This window comes from Mya arenaria, chromosome 9 (assembly GCF_026914265.1).
Source record: "Mya arenaria isolate MELC-2E11 chromosome 9, ASM2691426v1".
Taxonomy (NCBI): domain Eukaryota; kingdom Metazoa; phylum Mollusca; class Bivalvia; order Myida; family Myidae; genus Mya; species Mya arenaria.
Window position 1 is genome coordinate 8,387,496 of NC_069130.1, and position 22,596 is coordinate 8,410,091.

Genomic DNA, 22,596 nt, shown 5'->3' on the forward strand with positions numbered 1-22,596 from the left:
AAGGTTTACAGTCTGTTCCTTTAAAACTGCATAATAAATTATTAAACAGTGCATTGTCACTCTCATTTGCCAAAACAATATTTGAAAATTTTATACGGTAAACACTGCACACGCTCTTTTATAAATTGTACATGCGATACCTCATTGTTTCCCAGCTTATATATGTACATGACTACGTCACTGCTAAAATAATCATATATTACGAACGTGAACGTACTGTCATAATGATATTTATCTTGTAGGCCAAAGCGCAGAATCGAGAAAGATTTATCAACAAACTTACAATCTCATACGCCAACACCGCCCAAGTGAGTTCTTTGTCGAATTACTATCTAAAGGTTTACAAAATGGTCTTTTTAAATTAAAGGCCGCTCTTTTATTCATAGTAAATGCGATAACTTATTGTTTACCAGCTCCTTTAAACAAGGGTACAACATTCTTAAAATCAACGTTATTTTCAGAAACGTGAACATACCATCTGTTCTATTCTGAAACAGACTATAGATCTATTAATACTTGTACCCTTGCTTAACCACTGGACTTCACTTGTAGAATTAACTTAGTAGCAGACTCACGTCTTGTGTTTGTCTTTCACTACTATGGATCGAATACTTTTCAACCAAACCAAACAACATTATCATACTATGTTTTATTCTTAATGCCAAAGGTCAGATTAAAAATTGATCATCAGCAAAGTTAAAATATTTTCAGACAAAACTACCATAAAGATCAAATGTGACTTACTATCCGAAGTTTTGGCGAATGTTCCTATAACATTACTTAATGCTTTTTAATACTGGGCATTGGCACTCATTTGAGTACAATACAATACAACTGTAATGTACAAAAACATATTTTGAACACATCAGTCTAGATAATTATACCTACACACTTCATATTCAGGTATCCGTCGATGCAGGAATCAAGCGTCTTCAAAAAACCTCAATGCCTAATAACCGCGAGAGAAAAAAATATTCTTGCGGTCTGCGATGATGTTCTTGAAGAGATATCCCGCATAGACAAACCGTGTGTTATCGTGGCAATTGCGGGGTTATATAGAACAGGGAAATCTTACTTGATGAATCAACTTGCTGATGCGCAAAAAGGTATTGTCTTTTCCAATAACTCATTCACCTGTCACTGAATATGCTTCAACCGGGAATGTATTCTCACCGGAAATAGATCGGTTTTGCCTCAAATGCCATGTTAAATTTCGTCTTGTAGGGGTGTAGCCAATGTTTCTTTGGGTCTGATCTCGTTTCATTAGGTTTTCTGACATTCAGTGGACAACATTACGTCCAATTGCAACTATTTGATATCTTAATGTGATAGTATATACAAACTTCAAATGTAATTATCATAAATCAGATTATACAGATTATACTTAGATGTCGCTTCAAAATACGTGTTTCGGCCATCTTGCTTTAGATTTCATATGTGCAAAACAACACTTACGAAACTGGCCAACACATAACGAGGTTTCTGCATGACTATACGGAGATAAATGTATCCAAACCCGACGCAGGATGTTTAACGAAAACTCAAACATTTCATGACTTTATCTTAATATGTATGCTTTATTTGTTTGTTGTCTTGTGTCGTTAATGGTCTTGTTTAGTAGCTTAGTGTTGGGATTGGATCATGGCGCCTTTAAGCAAGCTAAACATGGTGTTTTACCCATACGCCCTGTAGTTCCATTTGCATCAACTAGAAAAAAGGTTATCAATACTGCCTTTTTAGCCGAAATGTTGTATTTGACTCGAGTAGAATTTTCCAGAATCGGATTTCACGAGGTGCTAACCGAATGAAATCGAAATCAACAAAACTCCACGATGGTCGAAAACATCATTCCGGATCAAAATGCAATACTATTCATTCTTTTTTATATACATTACTGGTTTAAATCACTAAAATTATTTCATAGTACATGTCATTTTAATGACGCGCTAGTTCGTTTTATGACGTCATTTTTACATTGCGAAATGATACTTATTATGACATGACGTCAGCATAGTGAAAAACGATCATTTAACACTGGAGTGTAATACGGACTAAAGTAGTTTGCAATATATTTTATACTGACCTTCTCAGTCTCGTACAAGCGAGTCTGCCGACTCCCCACCAAGCCACTGAATAATGAATAATCATACTCAGCCGGATTATATTGCGAAATCAATGATGTAAGGGCTCGTATTTCAATTAGTGATAGGGCAAGGTCGGATATTTACTGTTTCATAGCAGAGGGCCGCATCTGATTACGCGCACAGTGATATTGTGTTTTATCGGGGCGTCTACGTATTGGACCATGAAGTGGTAGTGAACATAGTGAGCATAGTGAAAAACGGTCGTATAACACTGGAGTGGAATACGGACTGAAGTAGTTTGCAATATATTTTGCCTGTAAAAATGTGAGATAGATATATATTATCTTTATGCCGTTATAATACAGGTTTTGCACTTGGTGACACAATACAGTCGAAGACAAAAGGCATCTGGGTTTGGTGCAAGTACCATCCTATACAAAAGGACACTGTTCTTATACTTTTGGACACGGAAGGATTGGGAGACGTTGAAAAGGTAAGCGTTGAGATTTCAAGTTGAGTTAAGGAATTCGACAAGGCAATTTACAAAAATAGGACCACTCCCAAATTCCTTAAAGGCGCACAATATAAGTTGATGCCATTTTTAATGCATTAAAGTTATTTATTAAAAAATGCATTAACTTTTCTTATGCGCCTTTAAAACCCATTCACATTCAATTTGATCGTTTTGGAGGCCAACAATTAAAATGTTTTAAAAGTTCATGTTTTATTTTGTTTTGAAGAACATTGCTTTCAAGAGTTCAACATACTTTACAAAATATTTTTTCGGCTTATAAGGAATTGACGAAATTTTACGAAAGAAGATTTAATCAGATTGAGGATAAAAATCATTTGCAAATTTTTGGGAAAGTCTGACAATAATTTATATATATTTTTGTTTCAAAATGCCCCAGAGTGACCAATCAATAAAGCTCGTGTGGTTTCTTGATGATATATTTTCAAAGATGTTCAATAAATAATCAAAAATTGTATTGAATTCATTTTCAGGTTCGAAAAAGGCAAATATGTTTTATTAATATAGCTGCACAACCACACAGTGTTGTTGATTGGGTAGTGTTGACTATTTGACACAAAACATATTCTAAATATATGAACATTTTCACGTTATTTTATTAAGAACCTTATACAATATTCTTTTGTATTTTCCTCAAATCCTAATTACACCTACAAATGTTACAACGGATATATATATATATATATATATATATATATATATATATATATTATGCTTGCTTATATCGAAACATATTTTTGTCTTGGTCATTCAGACAACTTTTGGAGAACTGTGAAAGGCCATGTTTTACTTCCTTGTATGCTTTCCTCATATAATAATTTTGCATTGTAGTACAAACAAATAAAACGATTTACCTTACAACAGATGCTACAATTAATATATATATCTAGAGAGAATGCATGATATAAACATAGGTTTAAATTCAAAGGTGTGTAAATAAACATTGACATTATACGATTGACAACACAAAGCAGACGGCAAATCGCCATACTCTACAATTCAATAACACATATGTAAACTAATGTCCTTGATTAGAGGCCAGTATGCTCATTTTTTTATGCGTATTTGGAAAATACGCACGTGAAGATACTGCGATTTCAAATGTTCATGAAATTCTGACACGAGGACATGCAGCTTTAGTGATAAGCTGTTCAAGAATGCATAAATGAAGCTAATCTGGACATTGAATAACGATGTCAATCAATATTAAAATAGTAATAATTTGGCCTAACCCTTGAAGCTGCCAAGCCTTTATACGTCTCAGCCGTAAGGTTTCTGTGACGTTAATTTCAGTAGTTTACTCAATTCAATTAGGTTGAACAATGAATACAGCTGCTTACACACGCGCCCGGCCGTCTGGTTATTGGCGCTATCTCTTCAACTCTGTTTCAGCATCCCCTGATCGACTAAAAGTGTCAAGGCTACAGCTTCCCACCTTAGCTTGCAACTCCTGATCGCTCTGTTGATGTCTATGCTATGGGCGTCTCGTGGCTTCAATGGCTAACCTTTCCTTAAAGGATGTCTTCCATCAATATTCTGAGCGACTTTAAACCTCAATTATTGATGCACTAGATATTCATGCTGTATGGCCGTACGAAACGCGATGTTTCCAAATCTTACACTGGCTACATCGTCTCTGGTGTTTATCTCCCAAATATGGTAATGTTCTTAAGGTTAAAACTACCCATGCAACAGTTGAATCGTAGCAATCACTGGTAATGTCTTTCCACTGGAGCAGAATCTTGCTTAGCGAGATCAGAAGCACTTCCCAATTTGAAACCTTTGCCCCTTTACTCCGGGTCGAGAAATAGATCGTCTGATATATATTGTAATACAGAATATATTTCCACCAATCACGGTGATAAAATCAGTGAACATAGGTACACATAAAATGCTACTTATAATGTACAACGCTAGTATAACAGTAGACAGTAAAATACAAAACAGATGATAAAACGCCACATATATTTCAACAGCTACAAGTAAAAGACTCATAGTACGACCTTAAATGCATACGTACATTAACCCAAGATAAACAACGATTCAGCCGTAATGATAGATGCATAAAATACTTTCGACAGTGTTTATGTTTGTGAGCCTAGAATACTGCTAATTTATATGTAAATATTATGTACTTTCCTTCTTTTAGAAAACACCCTGTATTCCCAATATGCATATTCCCCTCTATTGCCAGCTGATTTATTCGGCACAATCATTTGCGAACCATAAACAATGTCAAAAACATTATCCTGCCATTTTCTACTTTGTTGCTTTTAATAAAGGCCAACGGAGCGTGATCTGTCTGACAAAATCCCTACCATTCAAGCTTTTGAAATTTGTTTTATTCCAAACAATATTCCAAAGCATTCTTTTCTAATTGCAGAATACTTATATTGTCGTAATGAAATCTTTTTACTGGTAAATGCTTTGGGGAGCAACACGTCTTAATTTCTCTTCAGCAAAGCAGCACAATCTTCTTTGTCTGGAGCATCAGTCTGCAGCATGAATTCTTAGTCATAAGATCTGTCAAAAGTGAAGCAATTTCTGCGGAGGCAGAAATAGTTTTTTAAAGTATCCTGCTAGTTTTAAAACGACCTTGTTTCCTGGTCCCCGACTTTTGAACATCATATAATTATTCGGGAAAACTTGTCTGTCTCTATGCCTATTTCGCCGTCACCTACATTTTATCTAGTAAACCCATTAGCACATATATATATATATATATATACATGATCATCTATATATATATATATATATATATATATATATATATATATATATATATATATCCATGAGACTACAGTCCCAGATATATTATATTGCGTCCCTCGCGTCTCTTTGTAAGTCCACAGAACATTCAACACTTGCAAAGTACCTTATATACAACAACTAGGGGTACCTATGTTTTTACTCCGTCGAATTACCTTATGCATTAGCTCGTACTCAAGATGAGTCCGTTTGTCAATTATAATTTCACTGGAATTTCACTGAAAAAGACGCAAACAAACGTTTTAAGTGTGCGTTTTTATTAAGGTCTTAAAAGTTTCATCCTATCACAGTTAAACACTTAATAGTAATAGCCATAAACACACGGCCCAAGTAATTGAGATAAAACACGAGCGCATTTGCGCGAATGTATACTTTCAATCAGGAGGGTGCGGGTGACATAATTCTTTTGGACCATGCTGCCAAGGACAACATTTACCAAAAAGCGTGCGGTATAAGTGAATAGTTAGTGATTTATCCCGATGAAAGCAAAAGATTGTTTTGACCATTCTTCTCCTTACCTTTCCGATATGCGTTTATATATGCAGGGGGATCCAAACCACGACAATCGCATTTTCACCCTTGCTACTCTGCTGTGCAGCGTCCTGGTATACAACATGAAAGGGGCGTTTGATCAAGAGGCTGTGAACAAACTCACGTATCCTTTCGCTTACATATATCATACAGACTTATTCGATACGAACTTTATTTTTGCTTATGTATCTTATATAGACATATCAATCCTCACTCCTTGATAATCAATGGGAAGGTATTTAAATTTGAATTACAAAGTCGTATTGCACAATGATTGTTTATGATGTGAAAACTTGCGCTGATAATTCATCAATGAGCTGTATTACATGTACTAGCTCGGTGAGCAATTTTCTGACACAATGCAAATTAAAATACATATTAATAATGCAAAACAGAACCTGTAAGATAAATAATGAATTCAAATAAGATAACAGTTTAATAGTAAAAAAATAATCAAGACTTGAAATAACATCATATTAAATGATTATGAATACATCGACTCTTAAAAGATAACATACGAGAAAATAAGAAGTATTACCTTTGACAAGAAAATGTGTTTATTAAAACTTTGATAAAAAAATTATTCAGAAGGCGTGCTTATGTTTGAATTTGATATTAAAAAAAATTTGAACAAAAATCCAAATATGCAAAAATATTGATACAAAATCAGATTGCCAACACAGATCTAAAATATCGCAAAGCACATGGTATTGAAAAGATATCTGACGAAAATCTGAAAAACGAAAAGAAGAATTAGTGTTCAATTAAATGTAGGATATAATAGGGTTGGGCATGCTAATACGACATATTCAATAGAGATTAGAAGCAAGAGGTTTAATAATTTCTTAGAATATCCTATATCTAAGACATTACACATATACAATACAACTAAAGCAATATTTATATGAAAAACTACAGAAACAAGCTCAGTAGCCAAAATTGTAAACATAAACCCCGTTTAATGGCACTGGGTAACCGCCAAAGACATAGAAAACAAAAAAATCACAAACAAGAGACATTGAACAACAGCATAAAACTCCACAACAGGACAGTGCATATATATTATATAAAACTAGTTATGTTTATCAAGGATTGTTAGGTACCGCCTTGGAACGTTCAGTAAAATTTAAATATATTTTTTTCTGGGGGGCTATACCAGTTTACGTGCACAAACTTCACTTATATCCCAACAATCCTGAATAAAGTAAAAACGTAAAAGGTAAATCTTATCAAAGTATGCATTAACTTGAGAAAACTTAAAATGAAACAAATAAAAAAACACTAATAGGCAAACCCAAAGTACTTCAATGATAAGGGATCCAAACTTTATCTGCAAACGAAGGAATACAATTCTGAGTACCAAATGCAAAAACATTTTAAAGATACGATGCATTTATTGTTTCAAACTATGAGCATCACACACAATCTGCCTTAGAAATAAAAGGTTTAAGACTGATCAAAGAGTTTCATGATAAAAAACACCAGTGTACTAAACATGGGAACACATTAAAAATAGAAACGGCATGTATATAAATGTATAACAACATTAATCTAAGAGCAATGTTCATGCATTTTTAAAAGCATATTAAGAAGATAAATATTTATTCAACATGTTGATTCTACAAGAAATACAGGTGATACAAGTATAACAAGCTACATAAAAGAGATAATGATTAGCAGCAAAGTAAAGCACAAGCTTGTAACACTATGTACAGAGTTTTTTAAAATGTGAAATGGAACGTTTGCATTTCGGTGCTGACCAGCTGACCAATTTTACTTGTCTCAAATATTTTGAAAGCTTGTTCCACACCTGGGCAGCCTCAAAATGAAATGAATTATTGCCATATGTGAACGTAGTTACCCTTGGAATGTCGTCTGTGTTTGCAAATCTGATACTGTATGAAGGGGTTTTGGTAAATTAAACAAGATCATGCAAATAATATTGTGAAAAATCATGTTAACACTTTCAATAGCAATTGTTTAAATAATTTCAGCATGAAGATGAGATAATTCATTATCAACTATTCAAAGGGCCCTGTATTGAGTTGTTTCTAATTTTCTGAGGTTTTCTTACTACAAAAATGCAATACGATAAGACAATAATTACAACTTAATCCGATATTTTTTTTTAAATATTTAAAATCGAAACTGATATAAATCATCTCATATTTGTTTCGATGATTATCAGTTCGAAAACGATACTTTTGAAGCCAAAACGCTTGGAGTCGCGTTTAAAAGAAAAAAATGAATCTGTCTTTGAAAGCAATTTTATTCTAAAGCGTTCAACACAAACCTTCTGTTTGTAAGTTACTAGTCACATTTGGAATGAAAATTTACCACATCCAACATATTCGCTAATAAATAGTGTTGGTAGTTAATCCGCTTTATAAGACAAAAATTACAAATATATTTACTGGATTATATATAAATTTCCTCCCAGTGAATAAAACAATAGCTTATATTATAATGTTATTAATTAGGTGATTTTATATTTGTCCGAGGTAAAGCTGACCGAGGACAAATAACTCGGTTAATTTGACATCACCTGATTAATAAGTATTTTATTAATTAACTATTACGCATGGCACGACATTTTGCTGAAAACATTCAAATAACTAACCTTAAGTCCACATCGAAGCCGTATTTATCCCTTATTAATTCATGGAGTCTGCTTTTTCTCGACTTGATTTTGCTAATTTTGACATACATCCTTTCAGTGACGTAGCACATACTTATGAATAAAGCACTGTACAGTGTAAGAAAGCATGTCTTTACGTCCTAATTTCGAAAATCGTTTGCCACAATAGTCGTAAAATTCATCAACGGGTTAAATACAATTGTAATATCAAACCGTACAAAGTGGTTGAAGTATTAAATAGGCTAGTTATTCCAAAAAGGTTTAAACGAAGCATAATTTCCAAGAAAGTCGGGAAAACGGAAAACAAAATGGCCACCATTAAAAAAATCAGTATTTTTTTCATATAAGGCGAGTTTTGACAGGCAATGAAAATGGTCAATTTTTCAAATCCTATATTTGGCGAGTTTTGTAGCCAATCAAAAAGGAGGATACTAATATTGGCCTACTTTCTTCGATATTAAGCGAGATTGGGCATGTATTTTCTTCAATTGTCTGGTATTGTTTCCTCGATTGTCCCCGTATCGCGTCAAATACGTAATAGTTGATTAATATATTTCATCCATAAGTAAAGGTCTTACAAATTTATTCACTTGATTATCTATAAAGTTCCTACAAATAAATTACTCCATTAACTAATATTTCGGCAGTATTTGTAGCAAATATCTTAGTATTCACGTTTGACAAAACGAGACTGTTTTTTTTGCTTTAGTAAATAACGAATTAAAATCATATTAAACAACATAACTGTTCACCAATAAATCTGTTAACGGAGGAAAAATGCTACATTTTGGCTTCTTAAAAATTACATCCAGACAAAAAACTCAAGAGTAAGTTGTATCGTCTTATTTATGTCGTCACAATCAGACTGAAATAAATGAGTATACACTTAACACTCATTTCGAAATTACCTTAACGGAATAGATTTGTGTCTGAAATGTCGAAATCCATCAGATTTGGCGGAAGATGTGATGAAGATAACCGTCTTTTGCAAGGCGTTCTTCCCGGGTTTGTGCTCGCTTTGAGAGATTTTTCGCTGAAATTGGTCAAAGATGGTAGTCCAATAACCCCAGATGCATATCTTGAAAAAAGTTTGGAAAGTAAGACGGAAAAGGATGTATTTTTCAACAAACCCCGTGAATGCATCCGGAAGTTCTTTCCGCAAGACAAACGGAGATGTTTCGCGTTCCCTACCCCTGGTGATATTGACATTGTGGAAAACCTAGAACGCCTTACACTTCAAGACCTTTCGAAAAGATTTCAGAAAATTACTGGAGAGTTCGTTTTATACATCTACAGTCAGAAACCAAAGCAACTCCAAGTTAGCAAACCAGTCAACGGATCTAGTAAGTAGTTTAAATCAAGTTTATGAAATCGAATGTATGTACATGGATTTATGAACATTGTGCGTTGTAAACATGAAAAGAAATACCAAGTATAATTAAATTTTGTAACAATTTGCCTTGCATGTTTTGCAAAGGTTTTCTATAAAGTTGTTCAAATGGTCACATTCTTGCAAGCATGGCTGTTTGATAACGGTGTCAAAACATTTTAGCACTTACTTTATGACCAGCTAAGCACAGTTAGAAATACAGATGGATAACGCACTAATACAAAATCGGATTTTAAATGAAAAGTTTATGCATTGTTTTTGAGGAGAAAATAAATTGATATTTTTTTCGACTGATTAACCATCCATATTTATGATAAAGCTATCGAAATATCACAATATACACTTTCTTGTATGGCCATGTTACATTAAACTAATATACATATGGTAACCAAAAAAAAACGACCGTAACAGAGTGCATGAACAGTTTTGCTTTTTCAGAACAGTTTGGCAAGTGATTTTATCTCAGATCGGTTGGGTAATTTTTTTATTTCATTTTGGTTGAATTATGAGGCCGGTGTAATTTCGATTTTTTTTATATATTTGGAAAGGAAAAGGACTAACTTTTGCTGAACTATGTCAAGACCGTTTTCTGTCTTACATCGAGTGGGTCAATTTTGCCTACTTATTAACGCTTACCTGAGTACTTAGCCTACCAAAATACCTTACCTATCTATGGTACAGTATGCTCTGTATCTCTTACAAATCCCGACATACTGAAACATATATAATATATAAAAAGAATACTCATTTTTTAAACAATTCTTAGAAGGAAGAAAAAAGTCGTAACTATATAGGTTTATCATTCTAAATTATAAACGACGTTAAAAAAAGGTTTCGATTTCACCCACTCCTGTTTAAAAAAGAAAAAGAAGGTTGTCTTTTCTTTTTTACCCACTCGCTTACATTTATGCGGCAAAATTTTATAAGAAATAATAATCGGTGTTAACAAATTTAGGAGAGGTTATAGCAAGAAACTGGTGAAGTAGCTCAAAAGTCCTCGTTAATCGGTATCAAAAGCTCAACATGAGCTTTTTATACTTAGGTGAGCTCAATATAATAAATCGATAGTGTCACAGAAAAGTTTGGTCAGTTGTTTTTAGGGAAGTGCTCAATTTTTTATGTAAGGGCCAGATGCATTTATACGATGGAAATGATAAAGTATTGTCAATAACTGTTTTGATATCCTGTATCAAACCGTATTTAACATTAACTTAAATAATTGATTTATACAACAAAGTATATATATATATATATTTTATTATGGGAAGTATTTTTTTATTTGAAGTTAAAAGGTTAAGTAAACGCTGTTAGTCCTTCACGATAGCTTAAATTAGCGAGTTGGTTCCCCGCTTGAAGTGTATGTGCTAGGCTTAAACAGGTATGCAGACCGAAACCCGTCGGAAATAAGCACTAACTTTACAACACTATTTTAATCATTTTTTGAAACATTAACTTTTATAAACAAAGTTGTTTACTGAAGGTCAACGTTTTGGATTATTTAAACGAAAAGTTTTAATCGAGTTGTATTGGTGGCAAATATGTAATTCTAAAAGCATAACTATTGAACACTTTCACTATTTTCAGACTCTTTTATATATAATATAACTGATCAAATCATTGGTCGTTTATAAAACGATTCGCTTTCACTTCACTAATTGTTCTACGTTTCGTGTGAATTCAGCCAGTGTGATGCTGGCAGATTAAGTCGTAAAATATATAACCTGAAAAATTGTTTTGTCTGTCATACGTTTGTTAATTAATAAAACCGTAATATTTGTTTGTAGCATAATTAGTAACTTTTCGAAAGCCATTAACATGCAAATGATTTCGTTTACAGTGTTTGCCACGCTAACCCGACAATATGTGGACGCTATTGCAATGGGGGTTGTGCCTGATGTTGACGATGCATTTTCAACGGTTGCTAAATTCGAAAATGAAAGAGTGAAAGGCGAATGTATGAAGATGTTTCAATGCAAAATAAATGATATAGAGTTGCCTCTTCCGTCAGCATTGCTGGATAAACATTTTGCGGACGTCCGATGGACTGCGCTTGAATACATGCGTACGAATGCTGTCCAGGATGTTGCCAATTTTGTCGAAAGAGTAGCGCAGGTTTGTCATATTTGATTTACAAAATAACATACTCTTTTAATGCCGAATGCACAACAAACCAAACGTAAACTGCTGTTTAGCATGCCACACTTGCATGCCGTTTTCTTATTCAGACAATAATCATGGACTATTTTCACAACAGTGTTGGCGTGCATAATATCTCGACCAAGCTGAATAAGACATTGCACCTTTCACTCCATTGTCATACCTTTAATGCTTTAATTGTTTGGAATTATAGTATATATTAAAGATGACATTCGTAATGGTGTGCATTTAATAAAAAATACAATTGATTGTATTATTTGGATAAGACTAGATAAAAACTTCTTTCATATTGATAATGATTTATATATTTGCTTTACATACATTGCCCCGGAGTCATCTCCGGTTCATAACATGTATAATGTTGACATTTTTACCCAGTTAGAACAATATATTTTATTGTTTAGCCAACGTGGGAAAATATTTTTGTCAGGCGATTTAAATAGTAGGACTGGTAGTAAAGCGGATTTCATTCAATGCGATCGTAGTATAAATGTAAATGACGTTATCGCCATAGATACACCTACGCCACGCGTCTCGCGAGATTTAACTTCCAATCGCTTTGGTGAATACTTACTTGACCTGTGCAAAGCAACCAATCAGCGTATAGTTAACGGTCGATGGCCAGGAGACCGTGGGAATTTTACCTGTATGACCTATAACTGGGCCAGTGTAGTTGATTATTTGTTGACACACCATGATAATTTTGATCTGCTTGCAAATTTTACAGTCGGGGATTTTAATACGTTCTCTAACCATGCACCTGTGTCATTCTCATTTAAAATAAAGACAATACATCGGGATCCAAGCGATGGAAATAATGAATTCACATTTTATAAATTTGATACAAAATACACGGCTTCTTTTGTGAGAGATATAACACAAAATATTGATTGCCTGATACATGATCTAAATACTGAGATCAGCGGGGAGGGGAATGTTGATAGATTGACATCGATTTTTACAATCTTTTTATGTGATCACGGAAATAAGTATTTTCGTAAAACAGCTAAAAATGTCGGATTTCATGATGGGAATAGGAAACAGGAATGGTTTGACGATTTGTGTAAACATAAATATGAAATATATAAAAATGCAGTGCGTCAATTTAATCCTAACCATTCTGATGTTGATAGAGCATCTTTGTATAACGCGAAGAAAGACTACAAGTATCAGTGTCGGAAGTCTAAAAATATATTCAACTATGCACGTTGTCGTAAAATGAATGATCTCAGACGAAAGACCCCAAGAGAATTTTGGAAAATATTTAAACCATCGAAGATGGTAAATGGGTCCGATAATATCACTAACGAGGAATTTCGAACTTTTTTTAGTAACCTCATGTCAGGTGTTGAATCATGTGATAATGATGACTATGATGATTTTGTTGGCCAGTTCGATGCGGAGGTAGAACAAAATGTTACATTTGATTCGTTGGATGCACCTATCACAAATGATGAAATTAAAAAAGCAATTGGGAAACTAGGCTCAAATAAGGCTGCTTCTATTGACAATGTGTTATACGAGTATTTTAAGGTATCAGTCCCACTAATCATTGGGCCATTGAATTCTTTTTTTAACCATATATTGGACATGAAGTCATTTCCAAGGGCTTGGGCATCTGGTGTTATTATCCCAATTCATAAAAAGGGTGATCAATCAGATCCAAATAATTATAGGGGGATAACTCTTACTAGCTGTTTTTCAAAATTATTCACTGTTATATTGAATGAAAGATTAAAAGCTAGGGCGGAGGAAAATAGTATATTAACAGATGCACAATTTGGGTTTAAAAATAAGTACAGTACTGTGGATCCTGTTTTTATTTTGCATTCATTGATTCAAAAGCAGTTTGAAAGAAAAAAAAAGCTTTACTGTTGTTTTATTGGTTATAAAAAAGCTTACGATTGCATTGATAGAAACAGACTCTGGTATAAATTTATTAAGTTGGGAATTGATGGTAAAGTTTTGTCCCTAGTAAGATCAATGTATAATGAAGTGAAACTATGTGTAAAACACTTGGGAACATTATCAGATTTTTTTAATAGTGACATTGGCCTGTTTAAGGAGAGATAACCTCGCCGATATTTTTTTCTCTCGTTCTTAATAATATTGAAATGCATTTACAAGAAAACCTTGACGTCGGAATTAACATTGACCATATTTCAATTTATTTGCTGCTTTTTGTCGACGATGCGGTTATTGTATCAGAGACTAAGGCAGGATTGCAGAATTCTCTAAATAGTTTACATTCATACTGTCGCAAATGGAACCTCACTGTTAATATAGATAAGACTAAGGTAATGGTGTTCAGAAAGGGTGGAAGACTAGGTATTAATGATAAATGGTTTTATGACAATAAGGAAGTGGAAATTGTTAGCTTGTTTAATTATTTAGGAATTGTATTTAATAGTGGCGGTGCATTTATGCAAGCTACAAAAACTTTAGCTGGAAAGGGGTTGAGATCACTTCACTCTTTGATGGCGCTAGTCCGTAATATTAAAGTGCCAATAGATATAATGTTTAACCTGTTTGATGCATACGTATTATCAGTCCTTAACTATGGTTCTGAAGTCTGGGGTTATATAAATTCGGACGTGGTAGAAAGAGTCCACAAAAAGTTTTGTAAATGGGTATTAAATGTGAAACAGTCAACCAATACGTTGGCTTTGTACGGAGAGTTGGGCAGGTTCCCATTATATATCGAAAGACATGTAAGAATGGTTAAATATTTCTTAAAACTTCATATAGTCAAGCGAGATAATTGCATTTTAAATGTTATATTACAGGATCAAATGTATAGTGTTGAAAATCATTCGTCTACGAACTGGGCATCAAAGGTTAAGGAAATTCTCCAATCATCCGGTCTTTATGAAATATGGTTATACCCTGAGTCGGTAAAAATGGACGTATTTGTTCCCGTACTAAAAAGTAGACTCAGCGATATTTATATCAGCAATTGGAGGTCTGGGTTAGACTTGTCTCCGTCTCTAGATGTGTTTAAAGAAATTAAGACAAATTTTGAACAATCTTCATATCTCAGTCTTGTTGAAAATAGAAAGTATAGAAGTATTTTATCTAAATTACGCCTTTCATCCCATAAACTAATTATAGAAATAGGTCGACACAATAAGGTTCCTAGGAATAAAAGAAAATGTTCACTCTGTAATTTAAATGATATTGAGTACGAATTTCATTTCGTCCTCAAATGTCCAGTATATGCGGACCTTAGACGTCAATATATTCCGAAGTATTTTTACACTCATACGAGTTTGATGAAATATATTGTTTTAATGCAAAGTAACAACCAAACCACCCTAAGGAAGTTAGCGCTTTACTGTGATAAGTCCTTCAAATTACGTGATTCCTTAATATAGTATAAATTTTTGCTATGTTTCTTTGGTATTTTGATTGTATCATAAACGGTAGTGTTTAAACATAAATCTGTAGATCCTTAGGACATACGAGATGTACATATTCTTTTTCCTTTTGTGTGCGTGTTTTTCCTTTTGTTGTTATTGTTGTTGTTGTTGTCTTTTTTTGTAATATTCATATCCTTAAACAGTAGCCACAAAGTTGTATGTATCACGCAGCTTGAACCTTGCGGCTGTATTAATCAACGTTGAGAAGTATTTATATATAGAGAGAAATTCATATAGATTTTTATAACACCGAAATCATTACCTTTTCATATTATACCTTAATATCGATGACATTCTTGTTATTGTTATACACACTCTCACAATATCTATATCAAACTTATGATTGATTTATTAATAGAACTTATGCTATATTTGTCACATGCCATGCATTGTTTCTATACATATTGTTGTGACGATGAGCTTTTTATGCTTAAGTCGAATAAAAATTCTGTTCTGTTCTGTTCTGTTTATCAATTTTAACTGTACCGGACTATGCGTTAAGCAAACATAGTATTTACGTTATGAGCCAATGAACTAACATAAATAAATCAATAACATATGATCTTTTTTGTACTCTTATAGAAATGGTTAAACCGATTGTAAATTAAGACGTAAATGTTGGTGGTGCTAATAACGTTCTTGTTTAAAGCTAAATGACATTCACCGTGTTGTTAGGGAAGAAACTCCAAATATTCATATTCGGTTGTTGGTAAATGAAATTAGTTCTAATAAAAATCGCATGTTAAATTTAACAACCGTCTAAGCCACTTTTGAATCTTGGTATATCATTATAATATCTTTATTTTAATAAGGCATAAATTGGATTTACAGATGGAAATGAACTCGATCTGGCAGGAGTTGCACAATCAAAATGCAGAGGAAATAGAGAAGTATTGTTTAAACGTACTTAACGGTTTGACATCATACAACAACTTGCAAGCGGAGTTGCAGAACAAAGGTTATGAAGTCATCGGAGGTCATAGAAAATTCAAACGGCACGTCGAAATGGCAAGGAAAGAATATGAGCAAGCTCTTCATAATTATGAACAAAGAGAGGTAAGATATCTTTTGATTCGGAGATATACTGTTTTCATTATATAGAAAAGGGTATGCTTATTAATCTGCTGTAAATTTATTTCATTCAAATTCAGACCTAACGTTTGAACATCCAACTGTTTTGTTAGCGCCCCTAAGCACGGCGTACTCGACATTATTTGTCCGTTGTTCGTCGTAATTTTAGCATTAAACAAAAAAAACCTCCTAAACCATTCGGCCAATTTCAATCGACTTTACTAAAACGGTATTAAACATTTCGATCATTTCATTGGAACAAAGCCGAAAGGAAGCTAAAATAAAAATGTTCTCGAAAATCGTTGGCCAGTATATATAATTTCAGAGAATTGTTTTTTAGTGTCTCTCTACCAAATGCCTTCAAACCATGTAAGTTTAACAAATCTGGCCGCAAGGGGCAGTGGCTTGTTTCCATGAATCACAATAGTGGATAACAGAAGCCTATTCGCGTCTCAGCTTTTGTATTACCTAGCACCGGATTCCTAAAGAAGTAAGCACTACTTGACAGTACATGAGCTGCATAAAAGTTCTCATTCCTCCCACCCTTGAGGCCTCCATTTACATATTTTATTTGCGAGATGCTCATCAGACAGATTTACATGGCGGCGTCAACGGAACCATGGTTGTCCTTCGCCATAGTTATTGTAGGCAGCGTACATACAGAAGCCCGGACAAGCATTTTTTGAAAGAAGGCGGTAGGACATTCATGAGCAACCCCAAACAGTACAATTATGCTTAATATAAGGGTTGAAGATTTGCTGCATTTTTCAATCTCTGGTGTTTACTGGTACTTTGTTTGTTCAATGTTACGACCTGCATGCAAAGAAGATATAATATCCGCGATAAGGAGATGACTTTTACGCCCGTTATTTGAAGCATTGATTAAAAGCATGCGCATAACGCAATTTAACGTTGAACCCTTTACTTATGTAATAGCCTCTCTGTCGGCTCCTTGATTATAATACTATGAAAATTATGTTTCTTTTCAAATTAATTTACTACTTACAGAAAAATACAGAAATGTTTAAAGTAACGGTACTTTGATAAACTAACTAAATGTGTTAAAAAAGCAAAAAAAAATAGTTCAAAAACAAACAGATTTAGTCACCTTAAATAATGCCCTTCAAATCAATACCAAATCAATACTTACCCTAGTACTTCTGATATCCTAATATTCAATTGCAATCAACTGTATGAAACTATGATAAGCTATGTCAGCTTTAGGCTAGTTTCAGTATTGAATAAATAAACAACCAACTTTTTAGCAAATCTTGACCAAACCAAAGAAACAATCAGGTGAACAATATTGTCTGATGCTGTAAACAACATGGAGCACAACATCAAACTCAACATAGTGAAACTTTTGACACTGTCTCTGTCAAACCTGATGAAAATTTATTTACTCTGACATGACAAAGCAGTGTGCAGTCTCATGGTATTTACGGGTTTATCGTATATTACAGATTGGTTTCGTTTGGAGAAATGTTGCAGACGAACTCAGTTTCGAGGAAAATAAAATCCTTGAAAAAGACGAAAAACTTTCTAATGAAGAAAGAAATAGTAAGTATTTTAAATATGATTTTGTTCAAAAATGGATGTTTTGCTGACTAACAATCGTCTAGATATTACTAAGATATGTTGAATGGTACTTAATTGCATTTGTTTATATTTTATTAAGATTATCATCGTTTCATAAGCCCTTCATATCTTATGATAGATATTAATCTAATTGACTTAAAAATAATAGTTTACCCTTGTTTTAAAGTCTTTGAACATTGGACTTTTATCGCATGCTTTAGTCCGTGTCTTCTGGTAGGGTCTGATTGGGTCTCAATAAGGTATTTTGAAGTCATACCCTTCGAAAAAGTTTTTTTTAATTCTGTTTTCATGTTATTACATATTTCAAATGTTGATAAAGATTACAAAGAGACATTCATTCAGATTTAGTTGCAATTCAGTTTGGTGAAAGTCGATTATACTAAGCTATATGATATTAAAATAGTTGCTTTATTGCCTACTCTACACTGATTTGACCACATGCAATTAATATTGACCACCTTATTACGAAACGTAAATACTTTCTAAGTTCCATACGTTTGTGTCAAAAATGTTTCCTTTAGTTAATTTAAATTAATAGTGGTCAAAGAGCCAATTTTAAAACGGTTATAATCATAACATGATAAATAATAATTGCTTTTTATAATAATTGCTTTTTGTTTAAAGGGGAAAAAGAAGAAATTGCAAAATCAATAGAGCGAATGATGCTCAAAATGTCAGAAGAAAATCAAAAAGCCTTTGATAAGCAAAATAAGCAGCTGGATGAGCAACAAATCAAGCTAAATATAGAACGCGAAAGGCGCGACAAAGAACATCATGAGAGAGTAAAAGATCTACAGACAAAGATTGCATCTCTTGAAACGAAGGATGACCAAAATAAATTATCTGATCAAATAACAGCAATTCAGGAGAAAAATATGCAACAAAGGAAAGAAGCGAATAGAAAACTCGAAAAGACTTATAGACGTGAAAAGGAAAAACGAGATGATGCGGATAGAAAACACGAAGAGGCTTATAGACGTGAAAAGGAGAAACGGGAGGAAGCGGATAGAAAATACGAAGAGAAGTATAGGCGTGAAATGGAAACACGGGAAGATACTTATAGACGTGAAAAGGAAAAACGGGAAGAAGCGAATAGAAAACATGAGGAAAATTATAGACGTGAAAAAAAGAAACGGGAAGAAGCGACTAGAAAACACGAAGAGGCGTATAGACGTGAACTGGAAAACGGGAAGAACTGACAAATGCGATTTGCTAGAATATGTACAGATGTAAAAACAAATCAGCTCTCGCAGTAAACTTATGACCCAAAAAACTAAAACAGGGTTTCCGATATTTTAATTTAAGGAAAACTTTCTCAAAATTTGTTAATGGTCATTATAATATCATATCAAAGTACAATAGTAGTCTTAAATCGCTCATTGCTGATAGTATTGCTCATCCCGATTTTTATGGTGATGTTTTAAAGAAAATTCGTAAAATTAAAATGTTTCCAGTAGGTAGTTGGGCATATAGACTTAATGAATTACTTGGATTTTATTTAAACCGTGGATATAAAGGCAATATTTTGAAGAGCACTTGCCTTCTTGTTTTTGAAGATGATTATCTGATACAAAATATTGGGTTGAATATAGCATCCTTTCATAACTAAACTTTCAGTGCTTTGATTTTTATGAAGAATTTACTAATTAATGTTATCTTTAAAACCCTTTTTGGCGAACACGTGTTGACTGACTCCGATTGTTTTGGCTGTGACTTAATATTCTTCAAATATTTTACGTTTTCAAATCATTTGGAAGGAGAAAACGGCATATACAAGTCGCTTTTATTTTTAATAATGTTTTTCTTTATTTGTTCCCAGTATTAGTACAATGATGATTTGTATTATGAAACTCTATGATCACACAGTTTTAAACCTTTTATTTTATAAGGCAGACTGTGTGTGATGTTTTTGGTTTCTAACGATGACTGCATCGTATCTTTGAAAAGTATTTGCATTAGGTGCTCTGAATTGTTTCCCTCCGTCTGCAGATAGAGTTGGGATTATTTTTTATTATTATTTTTTTTTTGTTTTGTTTTATTGATAAGTTTTCTCAAGTTAATGCATACTTTGATAAGATTTACCTTTTGCGTTTTATCTTTATTAAGAATTGTTGGGATAAGAGTGAGGTTTGTGCACATAAACTGGTTTAACCCCCCAGTAAATTTACATTTTACTGACCGTTCCAAGGCGGTACCTAACAATTCTTGATAAACATACCAATTATATATATATAGTATTTATGCACTGTGCTGTTTGTAGAGTAGAGTTTTGTGCTGCTCTATGTTTCTTGTTTGTGAATTTATGTTCTATGTCTTTGGCGTTTGCCCATTGCCACTAAACCGGTTTATGTTTAAACCTTTTGCTACTGAGCATGTTTCTGTAGCTTTTTGCATATATATTGATGGAGTAGGAACGAAAAGACACAGCTTATGTTCTTTCGAATGACGATACGAGTCCTTATTTTATTTACCCACGGTATTTGGGACATTATCTGAATGTACTCTTTGAAATGTTTAAAATATTGATAGCGTCGGTTATAAAAGGGAATGGTAGTTCATTTATATCTTTTGCAATATGTTCTTGGAGCGAACTTAAAACTCACAGTCAAAGGTAAAAACATTTGGGGAATCTAACTCTAAAATGATATTACTTTAATTCATGAACAATGCGTTAAACCTAAGTACACATCTTAGTGATAATATCAATCAATTTCCAGAATTCTTTAGTACCGCAAATCGATATATCTTTAGATATACTTTTTGACGTACTATGTTAAAAGAAATATTGGCCGTGGTTACAAATGGGGCGTTAGGTGGAATTAATAATCGTGCAATTTAGAAGACCACTCTATTTAAGTACGTTCATATGAAGTTAAAAGCAATTGGTAGAATCTTAAATAGATAATTACGCAGAAAATGGCTATGTGTTGACTAAATTGATCCTGCTTTACTGACCGACGACAAAAAGCAATAGCATACTCAGCCACTGTCAGGTTTCATTTATTTAATTTGCACTAGCATTAGAATTGCGCGATGAAATCAATGTTCATATATCCGAGTTCATCGTGTATCAGTTTATGTTATGGAACAAGCTAATTGTAATAAACAATTTATTAATTTACATATCCCATGTTTAGGTTACTAAAAGGTAACAGTTTTGGGCCACTCAACGTACTTTTTGGATTCGATTTTTTCATGTTCGAAGTGTTTTTATTTGCCGACTACAAATGATCCTCTAATATGTTTAATTGTTTCATATTTTATTCTATAAGCGCTCAGGTGAATGGACAATTATGTCACTCCTATTATCTTTCCGTGCGTACAGTAAATGCATTAACCAATAACGATTGCAAATTGGTAAACTGATTGCAGTGAATGCGCTGCGATGCAACAGAAAAATACCTAAATGTTTAAGGTAACGATACAAACAAAAATTGTTACGCATTGCAGGGCTGTTACGGTAAAACAATTATTTGAATCATACAGGCACAGTTGTTCAAAACTCACATGAATGTTTACGCTGTAAACGTTTTAATGAATGTATATATGAAATGTATTTTTATTGGATCATTATTATAGGTGTATGTGTTATTGGGCTGGTTCGAGTTCTAGTTGGTGTAATTATTAACAATATTTTCTACACTATACATAGCCGAAAGTGTATGGGCTATACGTTTTGAATAATCACAGATTGACTTATTTGACAACTTGTTATTTATTGTCTCAGATTAGTTACAATTTAGTCGTAGAAGATAACTCACAATAGAACAGATCTCAATTGTACTGAAAAATGCCCAAATTTCTTTAATGCGATAGTAACGTTTTAAGCCAGATTACATTAAGTTTCTAACGTAAATACCACAAACTACGATTTGATCTGACATCAGCATTCATTCATTTACGGTTTTCAGGAATTTAAGTAAAATTTGTCTTTGATGAAAAAAGGTTTTTAAAACGGCAAATCTGTGAGAGTGCAACATTATGGTTCGAAACCACGCAAGCGCAAATATACATGCATGTGGAATTTCACAATTTCATAAGTAATTATTATATTTTTAGTGGAGTACATTCTTAAAACTGTACTTGATAAGCATATTCTAACATGATCGCGCCAGCTAATAATTTTACAGCATTATTACATGTGATTATTGAATGTTGGATACACTTATTGCAATTTTGTGCATATTTTGTAGATCATTTTCTTAATATCAACTGATTATTGCGTTAAAAAAATCGTATTAAAACCGAGGTCAAACTTACTTAAAAGTATACTAAGAGGTTTTAAAGTGTGTAAGATAACATTGCTTTTATTGCATGAATTAAATAAGAAATCCACAAACTTTGGACGAAGTCATCATCACCTTTACCACAATCTGTTTGGCCCTTACGTACTCAAACATACGACA

At 33.2% G+C, this 22,596-nt stretch overlaps 1 protein-coding gene across 1 annotated transcript; it reads left to right on the plus strand.

Moving 5' to 3' along the window:
- The first annotated feature begins 248 nt into the window (after window positions 1-248).
- Window positions 249-9,777, plus strand: LOC128202896 (guanylate-binding protein 1-like). Its single transcript, XM_052904066.1, has 6 exons — window positions 249-308; window positions 904-1,106; window positions 2,450-2,577; window positions 5,931-6,040; window positions 9,476-9,559; window positions 9,705-9,777. Exons 2-6 carry the CDS (start codon window positions 914-916, stop codon window positions 9,775-9,777), a joined length of 588 nt encoding a protein of 195 aa, XP_052760026.1. The 5' UTR covers window positions 249-308; window positions 904-913.
- Window positions 9,778-22,596: the final 12,819 nt, after the last annotated feature.

Excerpts from the sequence above, each read along its gene's own strand:
- LOC128202896 (XM_052904066.1), top strand. The coding sequence starts at position 914 with ATGCAGGAATCAAGCGTCTTCAAAAAACCTCAATGCCTAATAACCGCG. Across the intron at positions 1,107-2,449 it reads ACTTGCTGATGCGCAAAAAG|GTTTTGCACTTGGTGACACA; the intron begins GTATTGTCTTTT and ends GTTATAATACAG. Across the intron at positions 9,560-9,704 it reads TTGCAAGGCGTTCTTCCCGG|TTCTTTCCGCAAGACAAACG; the intron begins GTTTGTGCTCGC and ends TGCATCCGGAAG.